The 25,175-nt window shown below is 41.1% G+C and overlaps 1 protein-coding gene across 2 annotated transcripts in view; it reads right to left on the bottom strand.

Moving 5' to 3' along the window:
• Positions 1-3,064: 3,064 nt before the first annotated feature.
• FLRT2 (fibronectin leucine rich transmembrane protein 2) overlaps positions 3,065-25,175 on the bottom strand; it is an 89,622-nt gene continuing 67,511 nt past the window's right edge. For both annotated transcript variants that reach the window (XM_003786959.3, XM_003786960.3), the window contains exon 2: positions 3,065-6,064. In XM_003786959.3, coding sequence (XP_003787007.1) covers positions 3,696-5,678 — 1,983 coding nt within the window. In that variant the 5' untranslated portion in view covers positions 5,679-6,064 and the 3' untranslated portion in view covers positions 3,065-3,695. The remainder of the gene's footprint in view (positions 6,065-25,175) is intronic.

The raw sequence follows: 25,175 nt of genomic DNA, 5'->3' as shown, positions 1-25,175 counted from the left end.
TTGTCTCCTGGTTACAGGTTAGAGGAAAATGCTAGAAACAAAGACGTCAATGGAAATTAACCACTTCTCTGTTTAAAAGCCGCAGTGGACTCCACAGCTGAGCTTTGCCCATCAAGAGAAGCACGTCCCCCCTGTGGGCTATGACCCTGTTGCCTTGTGTCCGTCTTGAATGATGCTTTGCTCAGGACATGAAGAGCCTGTCCTCCCCAGTGGGGAAGGAAGATCTGATCGCTGTGAGACAACTAAACCCATCATGATCGGCACTAGCAGGAGATGGAGCTGTGATGTGGCAGCTGCTTCACTAACACTTGGCACCAGACTGGTCACGTGACACTTTTTGTTTTTAACCTCGGGGAAAATGTCTGATATATTTTCAGTAAACATCCAAAGAATTAGGGAATTAGAAATTGCACCATAGGGGAGAATGTTTTCCACCCATTACACAAAGAAAACAGACAGAGGGGTGCATTCCTCGTATCTGTCAGTGACCATCCCATGGGAGAGGCTAATTCACCTGGTCCTGTTGGAGAGAAGCCCAGGGTCTCTCCACGACCCCACACATTTCTCCATCAAGTAGGTATCAACAACTACCCTGAATTGCCAATATGTGCATGGGATCATAGCTATGCCGTTTCCTTTGGAGTTTCCTCTTACGGTTATTGGTACTGAGCTTGGAAAGCACTCAGATACCACCTGAAATCACGTCACTTCATTGGACAGCATCAATCTCTTTATAAGCCAGTGAACATAGCTTTCTTCGGTGGTGTTGGCCTGCACTTTCAATCTTGACTTTTGACTAATCTCTCAAAATACACTGTAATGACAGCAAGAGTGGCCCAAAAGCAGAGTGCATGTATCAGCAAAATCTACTCCCATGACTAAAAATGCCAATCAAGGCATAATCCCCCAGGGATGGTTGTTCAGCAATTTCCATAAGACACATCAGACATCACATATTCTGTGATGAAGTGCTTTCTCTCCTAGTCTAGATGACAGCCCATGTATAACAGATGAGGGACTGATTTTAATTTTAGCACTCTTGGTCATGTGCACAAGATCACAATAAAGTCTATAACTAGATTCTACCCCTTTAGCAATGCCTTCTAGCAGAGGGATCATTTCAGATCATCCCAATTATTTCACATGATGGGGTCTCCGTTGTACACAACTTAGGCCCAGGTAATTCTGTGAATTCCACAATTCATTATATAAACCTTGTTCTTCCTGACCCAAAGCAAAGACATTTCAGCAGTCAAAAATCTCGCTGGAGATTAAACAAACAACACAAATAAATGAGAATGATTATTTTGTGGATAACAGAAATAAAAACCCTCGAAAGCCAAAGTACCATCATTTGAACACATAGTTTTATCTACACAGCCAAGGGTAAGAGGACAGTGCTAAGTACACAAAGTCCCATGTCATTGTTCTGATTATAGGTGGCTTTCCGCTACATGGATGAGTTTCACAGACTGTTTTTTTCCTTCACTGCGTGGATCTAGCTTAAAAAAACAAAAACAAACAAAAAGAAAACCAGCCCAAACCCTCTAGAGCTAATAGACTAAAATGGAAACCAGAGTCACTTCAGAATTAATTTAAATTAATTCATAGCTAAGTTCAGCTCCATTGACTGCACAGTTTCAATTCTTGTGTCTACAACATTATAGCTTCAGTTACATTTTCTGCTTATTCCGAAGGACAAAGGAGACTAAAACATATAAATTGGGTGTATATTATTAAAGAAAATAAAGTTCTTACTATAAAGAAAAAGTTGCATAGCATTTTATACCTAAACTTTTACAAAGAAGACACATCACAGTTTTCTTTTGCTGAGAGAGAGAGAGAGAGGGAAAACTAGATGATTGTGACAATTACTTCATGGGTCCCTAAACTAATGGCCAGTGGTAAAGGAGAAGGGAAGCACAGAATGAAATGTCTAATTTCAATTTCAAAGAGAATTTTCCAAGGGAGTAGTTTAGACAAGTATGTGATCTATAGCCCTTCTATATCTAAGGGATGGCGTGGATTAAATTATGCATGTTTTCTGAAGGTGGAACACTGCTTCAAAAATACCTAGAATTGAGCACAGACATCCCGCTATTCCTTTGCCCTCTGCTCTATGCCCTGCTCTGCCAGGATTAGGGGAGTGAGCTTTCACTCTCTGACTTGTTCATTTTTCATTGGTTGTCCTGCTATTGTAAGATTGATTATCCCTCTACAATTCCCAACGTAGAAGAACATCCACAATGAAAAGGAACAAATAAAATTTCAAAAGTAGAACAGAATAAAAGTCAGTTCAAGCTGGAAACTAGGTATTGCTAAAAAAAAAAAAAAAATGCATTATTTTGGCCAGCTTTGATGTATCCTTACAGAATTACAAGCAGTGAAAATTAGTACGCATTTTAAAATGTGTTAAATACAAATGGATGTTTTGTGCAGCCAAAAATGGCATCCATAATTTTCTTTGAAACACTGAGCAGAGGGGGAAAAACAAAGGTGGCTTAAACAATTATGAAAAAAATATGGGAGATGATTGGAAGACAAGAATCTGTGAAGGAATAAAGGTATTAATTCAAGCTATTTCAACATGATACTAGCAAAGTCAGTTGATACAGAAGAACAGAATCACTGACCAGTTGTCTTTGTCTAAATAGTAGCCATGATTTTTACAGAAGTCATTGTAGTATATACTTTATACACTGATCCCTTGTTGGTCTAAATATCATGTTGACATAGCCTCAGTGAATCTACCCAAATAATTCTCATTATCAAAAATAATTCCATTCAATATAATTCTTCCCTTTAATTTTATTAGCCTCTTCTAAAAAAAGTATTCTAGAATATAACTCTGTTGAATGTGATTCAACCTGATGCGTGATTGGAATAGTAACACTTTCAAAGGGAGTTTCTTGCTAGGACATCAGAACTGTCCCTGAAGATGACTGAATCAGACTCAAGCCTCTAACCCTTTATCACATAGGGCCAGGGAAGCCAGGAGGGAGATTTTTAAGCTCCCAGTCAGAAAGCCAACCCTTGGGTTTTAAGGATTTTTTTTTTCCAAATCTCATCTCAATTTTCTTAAATCTGTCAGATTGGGTTAACTTATCCCATGGGAACTGGCTTCCTCTTGATGCTTTCTGTGTTTCCTGCACTGGGTCAAATCAGGGCAACCACCTCCATTCATTTTTACAGAATTTTTTACTTGTCTTCCAGACCAGGAGGTATAGAAACAGCAGGAAAATATATGGGCCATTTCTTGTTTCACCGCTATGATCCATCTTACCCTGATGAGTCCATTTTAATGTGCCCTTTATCTGACCACCAGGAATTTACTCTGACAGCTTCAACAGCAAAGTGGTTAATGTGCATTACAAGGAAGAATCACTTGTTCTTTTGCCTTGGCGTTGGGTTCTCATTGTACAACCCTGTACAGTACTTCAGCAACTATTTTTTTCTTTTAAGATTTAAAAAGCAAAGAGTTACAAAACTGTTTGTAATTAACTTGGAATAGAAAAGATAGCACTTTGTTTTTAAATCCCATTATATAGTACACCGTATAAATTACAGAGTATTCAAATGCACAAATGCATCTGTGTAACATTTATCAAATGTAATTTGCGTGTCTCTACGTGCACACGTGGGTGTGATCTCCAGAGTCTTATCTTCCGCCTTGATCAGTGCTGGGCCTCCGGCCGTCACGTGTGGCAGTGCTCCAGGTCTGGCACGCTGCTGTTGCAGAATCGCATGTTGTTAGGGATATGGCAGTCTGTGTAATTAATGCCCCCGTTTGGGGTGTAAATGGGCTGCAGTCTGAAATCTCCTTTAAGGAGCTGATCGTTATTTAAGGAGACGATCTGAAAACTGGTTTCTGTCATCTCCAGGATGGAGTTGTCCTTCTTGGTACCCGCCTCGCAATAGTCGTCTTTCCGCCGGCCCCGGTTGTATTTCCACTTCTGGGAGGTGTAGCGCCCCTTTTTGTGCATGTGCCAGCAAAAGACGCTGAGCAAGACCACCAGCACGAATATCACTGCGCCCCCGATCAAGCCCGCCAACAGGAAGGGGGAGCCCATGCCGTGGGAAGTCGTCTGCTCGTGGCTGGAAGCCGTGTTGCTGCCATTGTTCAGATAGGAGGCATGGGTGGTGGCCTCAGAACAGATGGTGTCTTCTATGGCACGGTAGTTAAAAGCATCTAGTGGTACTAAACAAATCCGGTAGGTGGATCTGGGCTCTAAATTAACCAGGCTCAGATGTTGCTTCTCACCACTGACGATGCGTTCCTGAACAATGCCCCCTACTAAACTGTGGCCCATTTTCACCCAAGTGAGTTTGTACGCTGTCACGGTAAAGAGAGAGAGCCAGCTGACTTGAATGGAAGTATCATTCACAAAGTGGATGGAGAGTTGGATCCGTTCGGAAATAGGCGGAGTCACTCTGTCTCTGCCATCCCAATCAGGAACCGTGGGGAGTTTGGAAGTGGTAGGGGCCGGAGGCGTGTGGCCTCTGCTTGGGCTGGGAACTGAGAGAGTGGGGGGCTGAGTTGTCGGGGAAGCTGTGCTCGGGGCTGGGGTGAAGACAGGCAGGCCGGGGGTCGTGGTGGGACATGACAAAAGATTCATATTCAACTCCCTGACAGCCATCCCTCGGACTTGTTCAGGACCTTGGCACATGAAACCCCGCACGTTGAGAGATGAAGGGATGTATTTGAGCCATTCTGTGACCCATTTAATACTGCAGTCGCAAAACCAAGGGTTATTCCGAGCAGTGAGCTGCTTTAGGTTGGAGAGATTATCAAAAACCCCTTGAGTCAGCATTCGCAGTTGGTTGTTGGATATATCCAGCCGTTCCAGCTTCCGGAGATTGGAGAAGGCTGTCAAAGGGATGTGGTTTATCTGGTTGTCCTGCAAATACAGCCTGATCAGATGCGTACCTGGCAGATCAGGAGGCGGGTGGGAGAGTGAATTCCGTACGATTGAAAATTCCTTGAGCTTGGTGAGATGGCTGAAGGTGCCCTCGGCAATGCCCTTGTTGGTCAGGAGGTTCCCATCCACAATCAGACGCTCCAAGCTCGTGAGATTCTGAAAGGCCATGTCTGATATGACAGCAATGCGATTCTCATCCACTCTCAGCTCTTGCAAGTCCACAGGAAGCCCGACGGGCACGCTGCTCAGGTGGTTCTTAGACAAAAACAACAACTTGAGGCTAATCGCCTCCCGGAAGGCCCCGTCCTCAACCCCCACTGTGGATATAGAGTTGTCATCCAGGTGTAGCTCTTCGAGCTTCAAGAGCTGGGCGAGAGCAGCCCGTGAAATGGTCTGAATGTTGTTTTCCTGCAAGTGGAGAACTCTGACGTTCTTGGGAAGGTTCATGGGGAATTCGTCCAGTTGGTTGCCGTACAGGTAGACCGTGTGCACTGACCGCACGTTGTGCAGCTCCGCAGGAAATCCAGCATTATTAATTTGGTTGTTGTGGAGGTAGAGTACGGTTACGCCCTCCGGGATCCCAAGAGGCACTGAGGTCAAGCTCCGCTCGTTACAGTACACAAAGTTCCTGTCACAGCGGCACACGGAGGGGCAGGCCAGGAGTTTGGTCACCTGTGAGTACAGCCCCAGGGAAATGATAAGCCAAGACTTCAGGAAAAAAGCCCCACAGCTGGGCCACTTTGTGGTCTGTAGGCCCATTTCTGAAGTACGTAAATAAAATACAATGTGCTGGGGAAAAGAAAAAGTAAAAAAAAAAATAATAATAACAAAATCAAAATGACTAGACGAGGTCCTGTCAAAGTCCAGAACTCCAGCTATAGAAAATGTCCTGATGGCATCCGGTAAAATAATCTTCCTGCTGTCACTGGTCTTATCATCTGGTCTTGGCTTCCTTGCTGTTGTCCTCCATGTGCAAAAAATATATAAAATTCAACAGGGAGAATTTTTCACACAGGCAATCGGTGATGCCAAGTTATCGGTGGTTTGGGCAAGCCCAGGGAGGCAGGCAGAGCTCCCTCCTTCTTGTCTGGGTCAGGCCAGCCTTGATGAGCCTATGAACTTCTTGGTTAAGCTCAGTCTGCAATCTGTTGTAGGAAAGAAAAGAGGAAATAGTCAGGTAAGGGGAGAACAGGAAGAAATGCCCACACGACTATAACTCTTTCAGAAACAATGCCATTGGGACTAAATTTGGAGAAGTGGGGGGAGGGTGGTGGTATTTTAAATAAGAGAAATTTAAATGGTATTTTAAATAAGAGTAATTTAGTTGAACTGGCATTCCAGAAACAAATCATTAAAATATCTTATCCTCAACAGGAAACCATACACCACCTATTCACTATCAATAATCACATTGCAGAATTTACCATCCTACTCAGTGCCTTCTCTGAAATATCTACTTGCATATCTAAACAGGCACAGTGCTGAATCCACTGAGTCAGTTAACTGTCACCACGCACAAATCCTATTGCTCACGGTCTTGTTTCAACATGGAAAACTGAGCAACTGGTAGAAACAAGAGGAAAAATGTGAAACCCCACCCAGTTATCCATTTTGAAAGTGCAAAATGAAGACTCAAGAAAGTCATTTAAGAAGATGAAGATGCATCCTTATTAAAAAGGTATTCCTAGTGCCTTGTTTCCAAATACAGTATCCAATCTTCCATACACTATGCTATAAAAAAGCTCTTAGCTATTGCCTTCTCCTTTTAAAATGTTATTTAAAATATTTTTAAATAACAATTTTTTTTATTAAATTATCACTGTGTACATTAATGCAGTCATGGAGTACAATGTGCTGGTTTTATATACAGTTTGAAATATTTTCATCAAACTGTTTAACATGGCATTTTCTTAGTTATTGTGTTAAGATGTTTATATTCTACATTTAGTAAGTTTCACATATACCTTTGTTAAGATGGACCATAGGTGTGGTCCTGACAATTACCCTCCCTCCACCCATCCTCCTCCCTCCCCTCCCCTCCCTTTCCCCATATTCTTGGGCTATAATTGGGTTATAGCTTTCATAAGAAAGCTATAAATTAGTTTCATAGTAGGACTGAGTACACTGGATACTTTTCCTTCCATTCTTGAGATACTTTGCTAAGAAGAATATGTTCCAGCTCCATCCATGTAAACATGAACAAAGGTGATGCAAAAGCTTATTCATGCCTAATACAGAACTTCAGAAAATGCAAAGGATATAATATAAAGATGGTTAAGATTGTTCCTATTATCTATCACTCCAACCTATCTGAACAAATTGGTTTATTTACCTCTTTTTCTACACATATGCTTAACTAAACTGGAATCATTATTTTTCTTATTGCTACCTAATGGTAGGTCATGAGCACATTCCTAGGTCACTAAAAAGTCATTCAGTCATTCACTGAAAAGATGCATCTTAGGGACCACCTGCAATGACACACTATAAACATAATGCAGAGACGGAAGGCTGAAGGCAGAGATGACTTCTTCCTTCCCTGCTTCCTGCCTCCTCTCCTCTTTATCTTCTTCCAAAATAGCTTATGCTGGCATCACCAAGGAGAATGGTCATGCTCCAGCACAGGACACATTTCTACTGATGAGATACACCGTAGCGATCTGCTTTAAGAGTTGTAAAGCTTGTGACTTGGGACAAATTATCTTTCAACAACACTTTCCTCCTGTCTGTGCTTCCCTGTTGTATAGAGGACTTTTAGCAAATTTTGAAATGATGGAAGACACAGTTGAGGAAGTCCAGGCAATCTGCTGATAGTAATCATGCCTCCTTGTTCCAGAATGAATTCCATCTGGTTTTAGATTAAAGAGGCAAAGAAGTTAATTGAAAGGTGCCAGGTTTGATTTCCCTACAAAATAAGTGGACATGACAGGACACGGCAAGCCACAGGTCTCTTAATTCTCACCCATACACAGAGACTGAAACAGCTTACATCTACAAGCACAGAGGAACTATTTGAAAGTGTTCCCTTGGCTATCTTTAGTGTTATAATTTAAAAAGAAGAAAAAAAAAAAACAGTGGATGTGTTATTTAAGTGTCAAGGATATTGTAAATTTGTTTTACAATTCTGAAGGTTATAAAGCATCTAAAAAAATGCCTCTGATGACCAGAAATAGTAAAATTCATTTGTTGTTTAGGAATCTTAAAAAGGGGGTGGAGGGAGAATCTCTTTCCAGGAAAAAAAAAATCAGAAAGATGTGATGTGATGCTTTATAAAAATTCAAGGATTATTTAATTAAAAAAAAATCCTTGCAAATGTATGTTTTGCCATTGAAAGGGAGTCATTTCCGCTGGAAGAAATCTTTCTATATGCATAAAGAATAATGTATACAATGAAAAGTAAGCATAAGAAAACATGAGTTTAATTCCATCACCTGAATGCCATCCTTAGCTCAAATGTCAAGCCATCTTAATGTTCCCTAATATCCTACTAGTGAGGCATAGGCTTTGGTCTAGTAGCCCAGGCCTGACTTGGGAAGCTGGCAGAGTCACAACTCTACAGCCCCAGAATCTGCATGTCACCAAGAGCCCGGGTGAGCACATCAAAGTTTGAGAAGCACTGCCCCAAACACCACCCTGACATCTTATTTAATTGTTCACGTTTTAATTGACTAACTGTGAAATAAAGGCAAGCGCCTGTCCCATGACTCCTCTGAGAAGAGTGGAGGCACAAGGCATACTAATCACTTCTGTCCGCAGGAGACAGTCTCAAATTACATCTTAGATGTAAATTACTTCTGCCAGGTGGAGCAGTGTGCAACAACTATGTATGTCACTTGGCCTCAAAGGAAAAATGTTTATCTGGATACAAAGGCAGAGTTATTTGCAATCAGAGGAGCTCACTTCTGTAAAGCATTTAAGAACAACAACAAAAAAAACCTCCCCCCATTTACTGCTATTAGCATTTACTCTTCAGAAGAGGCAGAACAAGGAGAGACTTAAGAAAAGAAGCTAATAGGTTTTTGCGCATTCCTCTGTAATCTTCAAGGTGTGACAGTGGCACACAATGAACAAAATGTCCTAAGTGGGAAAAGCTGCAGCATGAGGGTCTCTACGTTCTTGTCTAAAAAAAAAAAAAAAAAAAAAGAGTTGCTTCTAAAGTGTCTGTACAAGCCAAGTGTTCAGGTCCCAAGAAACAAAGCCACACTTGAGGATGACAGCCCTTACTTCAAGTTCATCAGCTGACTGCCTCAAGGACGTTATCACGGGAGTTAACCAAGTACTCAGGGATGGATCAGGAAAGTATTATGATGCATCCAAATTGTAAATTTTCCACTTGCCTGACCTGCATCTTCAGTAAGGAAAGAACAGGCTTCATCAGCCCTCTGCCCCCCCATCTTGCTCTCTTGCAGGCATATTTTACTCCTGAGCGCTTCTTTTATAATTATGTAAGAAGATGATGTGATCCTGAAGAAAGCTCCTAATAAGATTACGTGGGGCAAACTGTCACTGTTCATACAACTTAATAGAAGAAAAGACTCATCTAAATCACAATGTGTTGATCGGCTATGACAAGTTCAATGTTGAAGGAAAATAAACTCTCTTTGCTCTTCTTGGGAATCCCACAGCGGCACAGAGCAGATTTGTTCTGAGGCTTCCATCCACAGCCTATGCATGTCAGTCAATACACTCTATTTGAATCAGCAGAAGTGTAAAATTACAAACACTTAGGCCAGAAGGATGTTACTTACATTTTTCAATTTAAATGCCCTCTGTATTTTCAGCTGCAGTTCCTAATGAACACTGAGCAGAGATCTGTTTAGACTTTAAGCTGAAGACCGTGCTTACCCAGAAAGCAAGATGATATAAAGGTGAAACACTCAGGCCTGTGTTCTCATCCCACTTCTGTCACGGATTAGCCCCCCAATTTTGGATATATATTTAACTTTTCAAGGCTTAGTCTCTTCATCTGGAAAACGAGGATCAAACTAATAGTTGATCACAGCATGTTGAAGAGAACTAAATGAAATATTTGTGAAATGCTTGTAAGGTACAGGAACATGAAGAAAATGTCATAAATGTATTATTTTCTACGTAATTATGACGAATGATATCCAAAAAGGTGAACTCCAATATGTAGAACTAAATAGAATCGCTTTTGACCTATCAAGTTCTAGGTCTCCAGGGTTTCTCACCCTTGGCACTCATGACGTTTTATGCTAGATGATTCTCTGTTGTAGGCTGCAATGTGCATCCAACACGTCCTCCAATGTTATCATTTATAAATATGTCCCAGGGGGAAGCAAAATCACTCCTGGTTGAGAACCGCTGACCTACCCCAGCTTACAAGTGCTTTACAAAGTTAGCATTATTACTTTAATATTCTGCAGGAAATTGAAGATAAGTTTCTAATAAATATAACTTGAAAAGCCTTCGTGTCAGGGACACCAGAAAAGCATAAATGAATAAGCTTTTTATTCATTTATCCAACGGATATCTACTGGGCAGTAAAACGAGGTCACAGCATAGACAGAGCTGACATGGATTCTGGCCTCATGAAGATTAAAGCTCTGCCGAGAGAAACGAGTATGCAAGGAATTAGGGTGCCCTGTTCAGAGCTCTAACACTAGAGCACCATGTCATTAGGGTGCTGGGTAAAAACCTCTTCCCTAGTCTTTGGGGCATGAGGAAAAGGGCTGCAGGGGAAAGGATGGCCTCTGTGAAGAGCCGATGGAAAAGAAGGCCCAGGCCAGGGAAGAGACCCAAGAAGTTCTGAACACAGATACAAGCTGCAGGTGACGTGAAGCAAGATGAATCTCAGGTGAGCCGAGAGAAGGAGCAAAGGTACACAGAGCTTTCCTCCCCTGCGGCGGCTGCTTCTCACCCATCGCTGTCCTTCTACAACAGTGATTTTCAACTTGCATGCACAGTGGTGTGTCACGAGAGGATCTTAGGTACGCGGCGAAAACTTTTAAAGATCATTAATTAAATTATTTTTGAAATAAGTTTCAAGGCCCTGAAAGTATATCCTTTTTTTTTTTTAACATTTTTTTTTTTTTGGATCAACATAATTTAAGTGTGCTGTGCAAGTCTATAGGTTCAAGTGTGCTGTCAGATGTGAAAGGTTAAAAAACACTGTTCTAGAAGACACTAAACAAACTCTGGTTTCAAAATCTTCAAGCGTATTTCATTTCTAAGGCAAAACGTTGGGGGAAAATTGCTTTACAAGATGGATTGCAAATACTGAGCTCAAAAGATTTTTTTTAAACAAATTTTTCCCCATTTGTTTGCATACTCTATTGAATACGTTTCCTCTCCAAGAAACCAGAGATGATGAAGAACAGTTTAATGGAGGGTGCTAGGTAGAAACAGAAATTTTCATTTCAAGTAGGTAACAGTTTCAAAAGCCTGAGTGTAAATCAACGTGCAAAAAATGTCCCTTTGGGGGACAGCAAGAACCTGGCCCTGCCAGTCTCTTAAAGATGACAGTAACAGGCTGCAGTGATTCTTGGCTACTTTACTTTCATTTAACTCTTTTCATAGGAACTGAGACTCTAAGCACCTAAGTCATGTAAAATCTTTCTGCAAAGAATCTTTCTCCTCGTGCTGCCTAATATGGTTTTTTTTTTTATTTTTCTAATTAATTCCAGGAGGCAGTATTCCAGGAGTGCTTAATAAACTCAGACCATAAAAATCATAGTACAGAAAATAAGAATTGTCAATAAGCACTGCCAATTGCATAATGTAACGCCACTCTGACAAACCTAATAAAATCTTAATGGTTGCAGCACCGGCGGGATTGTGACAAGGCAGCGCAGTGCACAAAGTGGCATAAATAAGCAAGCGAAACTGAAGAAGGATTCTCCTAGAAAAGTTTTCCAGGGTCAAATCTGACTTCGAGCTTCTGAAGTTAAGGGATTTGTGCTCAAAATGAGACCCGTGCAGGTGCAGAATTCACAGTCCTAACCGCACTACCAATGTCTTTGTTACAGTCTGGAAACACTAAAGCAATTTATAGATCTGTGTGCATTTCCACGTCCCTGAAGATAGACTATAAATATTGTTCGCACAGTAACTGGGGGAGTTCTACGGTTAGCTGGCCAAGATGTGGGGATTAGCAAAGGAATCTGGGGAAAATACAATACCAGTTGCCCTCTTAACTTAAAACTGATTTTTTTTTTTTACCTCATTCACTGAACCCCAACCAAGTCCTTTAAAATTTCTTACTAAATGAATATTTTTCTTGACTAAGACAAAGAGAGAGAAAGAAGGAAAGAGGGAGAGAAGAAGGTTGGGAAGGAGAGAAGGAAAGAAAGGGAACCCTTTATTTAAACAGTTGACAATTTCCTGGCTCCAGTCTGTCTAGAATTGAAAACATTAAAATCAGACCGAAGGAAATAAAGCTATTCTCCTGGCAAACACAAAATACTCCAACACATTTCAAGAGTTGTTCTCACATAGTTTTGAATTGGTTCAAATAATAGGGATCAGTTTAGAACAAACAACCAGTGTTATAAACTGAAAATGCATAAACTCTGATTACCACACACTGCTCTCAATCTAAAAAGGAGACCCCAGGGATCATCCCTTGGTCCCTTTAAAATCTTGGACTGCACGATGGCGGCCTCTTTCCACGCCACCACCTGCATGTGGGTTTCATCCAGGAGACAGACTCACCAGCTGTCTTCATGCCTTGAAAGCAATGCCTGATAGCAACTGGCTTGGCAGTTGGTTCCCAGTAGTGAAGGGCATCTTGCAGAGCAGAATTTCAGCAGGGAAAAATGAATTGAGAGAGTACTAATAAAACATAAAATTATATAGTCCATAAAAGATGGACATCTTGCAGCTCATCTCTACATACTTTAAATCCATTTCAAAGGGAGGTGGTTCAATTCATTCATCACATTCATTTGCTCAAACAGATCCCAAATGTCTCCTACGTCATAGAAAATAACTCATTTCTCACACTCTTACCTTGGGGAAGAATTCCCCTTCATTTCTTGGTATAGTGATGACCCAACACCAAAACACTAGGGAATGGTAGTGAAAAGTGGGGGTTTCTGAGTTCCATCCCTGCAGATTCTGCTGCTACAGATCTGCAAAGGAGGCTGGGCTGGTGCCTGTCATCAGCTTTGCCCAGGTGGGTGTGATGACCAGTCCACGCCCTCTGGAATTGCTTTCAGGAAATTGGTCCTTCTCTCTTCTGGGTCAAACAAATATCTGAGAGTTGGCTGAGCATTGTGAAAAGAGCAGAAAGCTTGGACTCAGGCAGAATTTAGTTTTGATCTCAACTCGTCCACTCACTCACAGCGTGACGAGGGACACCTGACATGCCCTCTCCGAGCCTCACCTTTTCATCTCAAAGGGATAATGACTTGTGCTTGTGGAATTGTTGGGAAGAGAAGGTATAAACATGTGAAATGACTAAGAGTGCAAATTAGGCACTCCATAAACTTGTGCAAAAGAGTTAGAGAAGGGTAATGAGCAAATGGGTGGGCTCTGGAGACATATGCCCTGAACAGCTTTTCACTCACCAGCTGTGTTAACTTAGGCACCTGTAATGTCACTTCTCTGTGACTCAGTTAATTCATGTAAAATGGAGAAAAGTAACAGTATCAATCACTGAAAATCACTCCAACTATTATACAACATGCGGAAAATGCACCTTCATTATGTTGGTCATTCCCATTAAACAACAACAAAACCCCCCCATGCCAGGAAGCATCTGTCCCTAATTCAGTAGAGAGCTGGTTATGTTGAATCTAACTTCCCCCTTCATTCACTGATCATAGTTCTTTCTTTTGGTGACACACACACACATACAGCTAACATCCATCAATTCTGTATGCATGTGGAGGCATTTATTAAAGTCAATCAGAGAACAAGGTACAGGGCTTGTCCAGAGCCTTGCTCTGAGCCTCTGTCCTGCCTCTCTGTGAGCTCTAGGCCAGCGGTTCTCAACCTGTGGGTCGTGACCCACAGGAACTGTATTAAAGGGCCGCGGCATCAGGAAGGTTGAGAACCACTGCTCTAGGCAGACGGAGGTTGGTTTGCTTTCGCTCACCATTATTTCCCCAGAGCCTACAGCAGCACGTGGCAGACATTCAAGAACCATGTGTAGAATAAGTGAAGGAATCAAAGGACGACCTTCAGATGATTACTTTGTTTGAAAAGGCAGTCTGTAAAAACTCTTCGACATCTTCAATCTGAGGTCCCGTGAGGAATCACGCAGATAATATTTCAGAACAGTTTTCAAAGGTTTTAAGTTTCCCTAACCTCTCGAGAGAGATTGAAGGATAGATAAAGAGATGAATGAATAGTTCCCGAACATAAACTATTCGACTGTTGTAAAATGCAACTAGAAAATAATTGCAATGACTACAGCACTATACTTGTTTTACAAAATGACATCAAATCGTATTCTCTTACTGACCGATGGGACTGCTGAAATGGGGTCAAGTGGAACCATTATTACAAACTTGTTTTGATGGGAAGGTACCTAACACTTCAGTTTTACAATGGTTGCTACTTGAAATTGGGAAATACAAAAAACATGTATTTCTACTCATATAATACCCAGTAGCTTCTAAACATTTTCATAAATTCAACATACCAATCAACTTTAATTGTTTACTGCTTTGCCATTCCACATAGTTAGAATCAACATAAAATAGGCCAATATCTTTGAGAGCTATAAAAAAGCTAATAATAAAAAAAACTGATCCAAAAATATAAACATGGCCTATTTCCCCCACCAAAGTATTGCATCACAGATGTAATATACATAATAAAACAGAAAAATCTCATGTCTTCTTCAAAAGGAGAACACAGATTTCAGTTGGCAATATTGATTAGATGCATGAAATGAGATTACGTAGTGCATAGTGCCAGGTGAGTTATCTGATTCTGAGTCTAAAAAATGAAAAATTCATTGCTTAAGTCTATTTTGGTATCACAGGGATGGCTCTGAATGTAAATGGTATAAAATTTCCTCACTGAATAAATGGGTTTTTACAATACTCTGTCTCACCCTCAGAACACCTGTCATGCTGAGGTGTCAGGCTATGTTCAGGGGACTATTTCTGGATAGGGAGAACAAGAGAGTATAAGAAACAGAAGAAAAATTATTATTTCTCATCTTTTATCCTCTTCTCTCAAGAACATTCCCCCCAACCCCAGAACATGATTAGATACGGGTTAAGATCAAATTAAGTCATTTCCGAAGATCAAGAAAAGAAATGAGTGACCTCAGTATTATATCTATTGTAGCAACACAGTACACACGAGGAATAATTTAAAGGAAAATATTAAAAATATACCATAGAGTCTAAAAGTCATCTTTTAAAAAATCTATAGTGGTGGCCTTTCTCACGTGAATGGATTTTAAGATATGTTCTCCAAACATAGAGGAGTTTAAATATACAAATAAATCTTTCACTGGCTTACACACAATCAGTTTACACACACTTTCATTGAGGGATATCATAGCTTTTAAAATTTTACCCCAAAGGCAAAAAGCTTGTATTTTCTTAATTATATGGTGCCAATTAATTTCAACCATTTAATTTTGTTTAAAAAAACTCCCATAAACTAAAAAAAAAAAAAAAAAAACAAAAAGCCCTCAAGAGCAGATGATAACTTTTGACTTTTTAAGAAAAGCAAGCTACAAGTTCATGCCACCCAGGCACATGTGCACGTGACGGCCACCAGAGGGAGACAGCACAGCTGAAAGCCGTCCCGATACCACACACAGACACACGTAGAACATAATGTTGATTGACTTTTCATCTGTGTCTCAAACACCTGATGTTTATCCAGAAAAGGGCTTCAATCTTCTATGGTAAATAAATAAAACTCAACTTATGAGAATACTGTGAAGTTTGAGATGATAAAGAAAATTTAAGGCCTGGCACTGTGGCTGATGCCTGTCATGTTAGTACTTTGGGACATCAAGAACAGAGGATCACTTTTAAGGCCAGAAATTCGAGACCAGCCTGGGATACACAGGGAGACACTGTCTTTACAAAAAAATATAAAAATCAGCCAGAAGTGGTGATGCATGGTGCCTATCTACAGATAGTCCATGGTTACTCAGAAGGCAGAGGGAGGCAGGATGATTGCTTTGAGCTCAGGAGTTCGAAGCTGTAGTAGCTACAGAGAGAGATAAGAGCCTCCTATGCTTGAAATAAGATTGGGTTTCTCATTCCTTCCTTTGCTAGGCTCCCACACTTAAGTAAATACAAGCCCTAGATCTTGAAAGTATTGTAAATGGTCTATAAAGTTTTATCTTAGTAAATATTCCACGTCCAAGACAGGTCTGCTCTCTGAGACAAAACAGGGAAAAAGAAACACGAGAGGGCAACAACTTCACGTGTTGTGGTTTCCCCAGAGACTTTGGTTTCGTTTAAGAAACTTTCCGTGATGGTTCTTTGCTGCTTACCATTTTATTTATAAAACCAAGTCCTTTAGAATAAATTCTACTCTCTAGGGATGCACACGTCTGGGGCAGACACTCCCAATCCAGTGAAGTGTATCAGATCTTTTCTTTAAGCTGGTATTTCTCAACCTTTCCTTCATCCAACAAGGGTTGAACAGCTGCAACTGCGTGTCTGATTCAGTTTGAGTGCTGTGGAATGCAAAGGTGACCAAGACACATTCCCTGTAGTCATGAAAGTAGTATGTTAAGAAAGCAAGACAGAAAATAGAATCAAGTGAATGACAAATTTGAGATGATAAAACCATGAGCAATGTCATAAAGGAAATAATGTCAGAGAGGATAATGAGGAGTTGTGGGGTGGGTTTAAATACAGCAGTAGTGGAGAATGGGATTCCCAAAGAATGAGGCATTGTTCAAAATGGGGAATCCAGTGTGCAGAAGGATGGAACACCGGAGAAGAGAGTAATAAAGTGAAGGCCTAGGGAAGAACAGGCCCAAAGGTACATGGAAGGGAGAGCTAGAACTCTCAGGAACTGCAAGACTAATGTGGCTAGGACATTACATGAGGAACATGGAGAGGAGAATGTGGAAACAGAGCCAAGGGTTCTATTGCACTTGGACAGGAAAAGCCTTATGGAGCGGGTAAGCAATCTGAATGTCATTCTCCACCAGGGAAAGCCTGCAGGGCACGTGCAGTGAGAGAAGGTAAAGATCAAAGATGCTATCTGGATTTAGACAGCACAGAGTTGAAAGAACGTCTTATGAAGTAACGATGAAGTAGAACAGGACATTTTATCAAGAACAAGATCCTGGAGAGAAAAAGTAACCTCCAAACTTCAGTCAGCACTCTCTTCTCCAAAGTCCCCTGTCAGAGTCTCCCAGACCCCCTCACACATTTTTTCCCCCATCAGTCTTAAATTCTCTGGAAAGAGATGAAGTATAAATAATAAATAAATAAAAGAAATGCAGGGCTTTGACTAAACAAGGACTTTGATGAGAAAGTGAGCTACCCATGCTGGGTAAAGACAGCCATGTAATTAATTAGAAGGGTCTCCTGCCTTCTACCAGCGGCACTGAAGCCTTCCACTCTGCTTAGCATAATGTCCTTCTGCTGGGGAAGGCACAGGCCCCCCGCTGCTCCCTGGCAACTAAATTGGTGCTACCTATAAATTATTCTATGTGGTGAAGAGAACCAGTGGCTTTTTTCTTTCTTCTGAAGCTCTGTGCACAGCCTGGCAAACAACCTCAGATAATTTGAAAAAGCAGTTTTTTAGTGACCCTAGTCGTTCATTCAGTCCCACTGGTGCACAGGGGTGGTGCCAGGTAGCTCCTCCAGCTCACTACAGGTGAGGGCCAGCCCCATTCAGGGGGTGCAGGAGCCTACTCAATACTGTGCTTCCCCGTGGAAACTGCCTGCTCACATGCTTCTAGAACTAAGTCTCATCACAAATGATTACTTGGTTTTGGGGGGGGACTCACTGGTGCAAAAACTGTAGGTATTGAGGGTCAAGTTTTAATGAAGCAAATTCCCAGTGAAATAGCCACCTCTACTAATCACCTTTGAATGTGGCTAACCTCTGACCCTGGGGTTTTCTCAGAATGTTCTGTCTCCCTAACTATCTTGACCATTTTGCAGGGAATTGAGAGTATGGGAATAATCTTAAAACTAGTAAGAGTTCCTGAAAAAGCTGGAACTCACCCCAATACTGTCTTAAGACTACAGCCTATACCTTTCTTATTGACTTGAGAAATGTACAAGGTCAAGTGGGTGTGACTGTCCAAAGCCTGTACTGACCCTTCGAGGCTATATCCTGGGTACCCCAGTTCCAGAATTCCTGGCTTCAAGGCTACTCTTTAGAGGTCAGACAGAAACCTCAGTGGGAAAGGGACTTGGGACCAATTCTCCTGGCACTGCCACTTCCTGAACTTGGTCAAATTTGAGAATTCTAAAGTCAAGCCTGTCTGGCCTCCCAGGACACTCTGAAAGGCAGATTGGTCACAATAGGAGGACTGCACACACTTTTAAAACAATTCACTAATACTATCTACAGCGGGCCTCTCTCTGCTCTTGCTCAAGGCCCTGCAAATTCTTGGCCAGGCCTGCTGAGGCTGCTGGCTCTTTTTCACCTGGTGAAGGAATGCGCTTCCATAGACAAAACATACAAAGTTCTGAATAAACAGAAACAACATGGGGATGTTATCTTCTAAGCATATCTCTAAGATTGAAAGAAACAAAATCTTTAAGAAACATTATTAACTCAAAAATATTGCTAGAATTGCTAAATGCATAGACTTTCCACAATTAACCAAAAGTCTATCCATCCAACCATCATATATTCGATAATCATTTTCCAAATGACCACTGCAGGACAGGTAGCGGGCTGTCATGAATGAGTCTTTAAGGAGAAAATTAATTTAAGGTGAATTTCATAGGGTGTGGCCTAATCAATGTGGGTGTGACCTATGTTAATTCCTAACTGTCAAAGAATCACAGGGGCACTAAAAGCCAGAAAAGGCTGGGTCACCTGCCCTTATTTTTTTTTTATTAGCTCATAACTGTGTACATTACTGAATTTATGGGGCAGGATGTGCTAATTTTAGAGATTAGAACACAGACACACACAGAGAGAAGACAACCGTCTACCATCCAGGGAGAGAGGTCTCAAAAGAAACCAATCCTGCTGCCATTTTGACCTCGAACTGTGAGAACACCCATCACTATTGCTAGTCCACGTCACCCAGACTGCGGTCCTTTGTAAGGGCAGTCTGAGCAGGTAACACAGAGACACATTTGAGTTCCAACACTGTGAAAAGTACATAAAATACCTAGCACAGAAGAGAGGCAAGCCACAACTTAACAGGAGGTGATTAAGAAACAGCCCACTTCTATCCAACTCATGGAGAAGGACTGCAAAACAAACTTGTTTGTTCACGGAGAACAAGTCATCCTCTGGACGGCACACGGAGTCTCATTCCAGCTTTCAGGCCGTTCCCCGGGGGCTATGGTCCAAACCATGGCAGTTCCAAGAATCCACTTGCCCTCTACTTTTCTGGCCAATGAATAAATGACTTTGTATCTTCAATGATAATCCTTTAACAACAACGAAAACTGCTACTAAGTGGTTATTAAGAAAAGCAGTATCAGCGGACTCTAATTACTTTCTCAGCCTATAAAAATCATCGATATGCTTCAACCCTTTACTGTATGCTCTCCATCAACAGCTCCCAGATCTAAGTGTCTGTCTCAGGAGGGAAGCATCGAGAGAAAAAGAAGCCTGGCGTCCAGGTCATAACTGGCTCAGTCCTTTCACATTGTGCAGTGTCAGTATCTCTTTCACAGGGTCATCCAAAACACAGACGACTACGATTCTATGCATCTCAGGGAAACTGATGTCATCCCCAAGAGCATAAATATTGGTTTCTGAGGAAAGGAGGAAAAACCCTTAAATAGGACGATGGCTTTGCCTCTCCAGGGGTGACAGAACATACGCAGATACACAGTATAACAGCTGTGGTATTAAAATGTCACCAGAGAAGAGTATCTTTTAGGACAAAGAAATCTAAAAATCCTCCTGTAGTCAAGACGGGGGAGGGGAGCTAATGAAAGCTGTTTGAGAGAGCAGATCATAGGCTACCAAGCATAGAAGGAAAAATAAGTAACAGCTAAGCTGTGCTGAGTTACCATGTGAAGTGTGACCTGTGCCATGTCTTGTGGGGACACTCGCCCACTCATTTAATTCTCACGGCCATCTTACGAGTTAAGTATCATCCCATTACCATTTTATCGCCAAAGAAACTGAGCATCAAGAGTTTAAGTCACTCTCCCAACATTACAGGTAGCTGGGATATATTCTGAGATGTATCAAGAAAGTTACCTGCTTCATCACAGAATGAACACTGTGGTCGCGTGCCCTGCATGAAATATACTGGCCCGTGACACAGTGAGTGTTAGTTTGTGCTCAGGTCTTTCTCCAGCACCTTGCCCCACGGCCCTGGACCGCTGCCCTCTGTGCTCACCAAGAGGTCCCAAATGCACAGGTATCTTACACTTTTTATCCGTAATTATATAACATGAGTCAGTATCTTATAAAGCAATAAAACAGCTGCCCAGAAAAAAGTTATTCATTATACGGAAACTTCTTGAATGGCTTAGAAAAATTAATGAATGCACGTCAGTTAAGTTGCTGGCAAATTGAGTGGGGAGGAGGTGGGAAGGCAGAACCTTAACAATCTTTCATCTTAACATAAGAAAGCAAACAGGAAATCAGAGTTGACATATTCAGGAGAGAAAATAATACTAATCCAATCAGTGATATGGAAATACGCCGACAAAAACCCGAGCTAGACTTCAGAAGATTGGCCAATTAATGTCCAATTTAATGGGGGGTTGTGTATAAATTATTAAATATTTTTATTTTCTTAATTTAACGGAAGTTAACTGTCCTAATTACGTCTCGTGTTTGAAAACTTCTACACTATAGAAATTTTCAAAAGCATAGGATGATTCTCTCGGTGTTCAACACTCTAAAATCTACAACTTATTGAAGCAAAAACCCCCAACAAAAAGAGATGAGCGAATATAAATTATGCCCCAATTTCAAACTATATTTGTGAATTATTGAAAGCAAAATGTAGCTGAGAAAAGAAATCTCTGGGGTTCCTAAATGGGTTTTCCTGACAAGAGGAAGGGACTGTGAGGAAGTGCAGGTTTTAACTGAATCAGAGAGAAAGGACTGGATGATAGTAAAGGAAAAGATGAAAATGAGTTAAAGTCACCACACTTGGGCACTTCTTCCTGCCTGAATTATTTGTAAGGTTCCCTGAATTTGGGCTCCAAAGGACTGTGAATGCTTAGTGGCATCTTCTTTGTGACTGAACTTTCACACATCAAAGATTCTGAACTTTCTATGTCAAAGAATCACACGGGCACTAACAGAGCTGACAGCCAGCCAAGGCTGGGAAGGCCAACTGTCTTCCCATTTTCCTTCCCAACCCCCTTATTCCACCTTTCTGCAAACACATGCAGCAGGAAAGACTAATCTCTTCCCCATTTCCTTAGCCCTCTTTGAAGGTATTTCTTCAGCACTGCTCTGAACTGCAGCTATGGAGAGCAATTTACTTTATCTGTATCCTTTCATTCCCCTTTACCATTAGTCCAATTTCAAAAACAGTAAGAAGACAAAAAAGTTCTTCTGAGTTTTAAAAACAACCCCAGGCTTATTTATCTTGCTTCTAACTTTGTCTTCTTCTTCTTTTTTGATGGGAGTTTTGCAATCCTCTCTCAATTTCTTCACCCACAGCAACTGAGGAAAACAAATGCTGCCCACAGCAATCATTAATCCTTAAAGCAAATACTACTGCTGAGAATAATAATGTTCCTGAGACGTGGGCTAGGTGGTAAGAGGTCAAAAGAAGTGGAAGATAAGATTCAACTATCAAAGAAGTGGAAGATAAGATTCAAGTCCTTAAAAATGTACACCTTGGTCAGGCAAATAAAATGAACACACTGGAGATCACCAAGTAAAATATTAACATGGGAAAAACACAGGAAATAGGCATAAGTAAGCGAAGACCTGAGTAAGGGGTAGAAAACATGATTTTGCTGCTGAATAACCCACTACAGCTTCACATCACTTAACTTTCCTGCATGTCATGTCACTGGTACGTATGAAAGGAGACAGACTCGATCATATCTATGTTCCTTTCCAATTTTAAAATATGTGACAATGTTCCAACCCGTCCCACCGCCAAAAAGTAATATCACTCCACAAAAATGTTATTTAAAAAAAAACCAGTAAGACCAGTTGGGATTGATTTAGGTAAGATAGTGTCTTGACATTCTTCAGTTTGCTGGAATCACGTTGAAAAAGGTAATCAACATGAGCTTGCATGAAAGTACCATGCAGAATATTTCAACTCAAGTCAAAATGGCAACATCAAGACATAGGGCATAGTTACTTTTTTTATTTCAATTAATATGAGGGTACACGTTTTTAGGTTACAATATTCTCAATTCCAAGGTAAAGTTCAAGTTGTAGAAGAGTCCTTTGTTACGCAGAATATGTACAATTTTAATCTCTTGACTTTTCTCCATTCCTAATTTATGTCTTTACCTGTCAAGATGTGATAAAAAAGAAAAGAAAGAAGAGGAAAACCCATAATCTTAGAGCAGAAGTTATTTATCTGCCCTTATCTCGTCTTCATCGGAAAGCTTCATTCAGCAAAGAGCAGTGAGACAAGGCCATTCTTTATATGCTGGTTTTTAGGTCACCAGGTATTTAGTCAATCTCATTATTTTAGAAAATATTAAGATAAAAGCCTTTATTTTATCCTTAATAATCAATGCCCAGAAACTCAACTTTCTTTTTTACCTGTAGACACAGAGGCTTCTATCTCCTATAGATAGCCTTATAGATAGTGTTCCCTGTAGGAGCTCATACCGTATACCTTCAGGAATTCAGAAATAAATCAGTTCAAGTCTTTGCCTGTAGCTTACTCAGGAGAGAGGAAGATGAGGGTGATGGCTCAATAAATAATTTAAGGTAGATGACAGTTACAAATGTTATTAATAGAGTTATCAACAAAATTATACCCAGGCATGAAAGAGAGACCCTATTTGAATGGGAGTATCTGAAAGACGTGGGGAGAAAGGGGTGTTTGTATTTTTCACTCTCTTCATCAGTTGCAAAGAAGAAAATAATCTCTAAATACTTCCGCCCTCTAATAAAAGAGTAACCCTAGAACAGAAGTGATCGTTGTTCTTGGATTACAGAAGATTTCACTGCAATACATCTTCCAAACAGCTGTCCGTGTCATTTCTAACTAAAATGAAGGCTCCCTACGAGTAATTCATATGCGTCAAAGGACACACCATTCATTGGTGACATTCAAGCAACTTGTTTCCTACTAAGTTGCCAGATCCATTCAATTAATGGGGCTAAAGTCACTGACTGGAAGGTCCAAATCCTCAAACGAAGTTACCCCCACTCTTTCCATGTCACTCTCTGTACCAAGTGTAGAGCTCTGTTAAGCTACTCTTGCTTTGAGAACTCGAACTTGGCTTTGAACGTAAGCCTGACAAAGACAGAGAGAGCACTGAATGTAATCAATCCTGATTTCTCCCATTTATTCTTTGAGCTACAGGGGGTTTTAATGAAACTGTGAGTGCCATCTCGCCGCTGGGCAGGGAGGAGAGCCAGTAGGGTTATCAGGGATAATTCCTGCCATGGCAACTCCAAATTGGAGCAGAGGGACTATTTTCAGGATGTTTTACCAAAATGGTCACTCCCAAGTAACAAGAATAAATATATCATCATTTGAATAGGCTTCTGTGTCAGCAAAGAGCAAAGAAAATCAAGTAGTTATACAGGTATTTCTGTGTTATACACATGTGTATCTATATATGCATTTTCGAGGTTTGTGTATGAGTGTGTGCATATAATATATACATGCAAATGCATTTATAGCCACAATATATGTAAACAGACAGTTCACTGCCCTGTATTGTATTTAATAACAAATTCTATCCACAGGTTTAAATATAATTAAAACACCATATCCATTATACAAAGGGCCTTTTCTTCAAACACATCAAGAGGCATTACTTTTTGCAGACAACGAACTCTTCTTCCTGACCTGCAGGAGCAAGTATTTCTAAAGTCCGGTATTTATTCAAAACATTCGAAGGTGACTTCAAGGAAAAAACTCCTCCTTCTGAAAAGTATGTCAGATACAGGACAATCCTTCCAGTAGTACTCTTTCTCAGCCCTCCACATCTCTGTGGTTTACCAATAATAGTGACAATTATTAAAGAGCTAATATTGGCATAGAATTTACTGAGTATTCTCTGAAGCATTTCACATCTCTATGAGACAAGTATTGTTACTTGTGTCATTTTACCAACAGCAAAACTGAGTCTCAGGGAGCAGTAGGGATTTGCTCAAGCTTGTCTTCCTAGCTGGTAGCAGAGCTGGGGTTCAAACCCAAGTAATCTGACTCCAGGGTTGAGCTCTTCCCTTTGGGCACAAAGGTCTTTACAGTTCTGCTCCCCAGGCCATCAATGCACTGTAGCTTGCCGGTCACCAGCTGCTGGGGCAGCCTGCTGTCTTCCATTACCCAGAGGCCTGCGGTCTCCCCTGGGAAGTGGTGATGCTGGGCATAATTTTAGTCCTGAAAGTCTAGCTGTGCTCCACAGCCTCTTTACTAGGATTGCACTGTTTTATTTAAAGTTCAAGGAAGCTTGGAAGCAATGGTTACAAAATGGCTTTACAATAGCCTGCAAGTTCAAGGGAAGCTCAACTGGCCCTGATGGCTTGCACTGTCAGGGTGCTGCCTGCCTGGGGCCACACCTTGTCAGTTGCTCTCTTTCTTGTTGCAACTCCCCTCAATGTCACCCTCAGCACTTCAGCTCCCTTCCCTGCATCCTCACTGCCTTCCGTGCCTTAGTCCCTCTCTGCTTCTCAGCGGAACATTCTCCTTTCTGTGCTTGAGTTGTGCTTCTCATCCAACCCCTCTCCTGCCCTCCAGGACAGGGCATGGCTTCCATTTGTTTACTTTATTCTTTTTTTAATATAAAAGGCTTCATAAAGCGCTAAATTAATCATTCTATAAACATCTACTCAGCACAGAGAGTGGATTAGAAATTCTGCACAGCGTGACGCATCAGCCATAGACTTGACCTCCAACTGGGTCTTCCCTGATGAAAGAGACAACCAGGTCTCCACTATTCCAAAGACCATATCCCAGCCCTGAAAATTCGCCAAGCTCCCACTCTATCTTTTGCTTTGCTTTCATGTAAATTATATTGTCTCTATGGCTTATCA

This window comes from Otolemur garnettii, unplaced genomic scaffold, assembly GCF_000181295.1.
Source record: "Otolemur garnettii isolate 467f Iridium unplaced genomic scaffold, OtoGar3 scaffold00020, whole genome shotgun sequence".
Classification (NCBI taxonomy): Eukaryota; Metazoa; Chordata; class Mammalia; order Primates; family Galagidae; genus Otolemur; species Otolemur garnettii.
The sequence above is the reverse complement of the archived record's forward strand: the minus strand, read 5'-3'. Positions and strand labels throughout refer to the sequence as shown.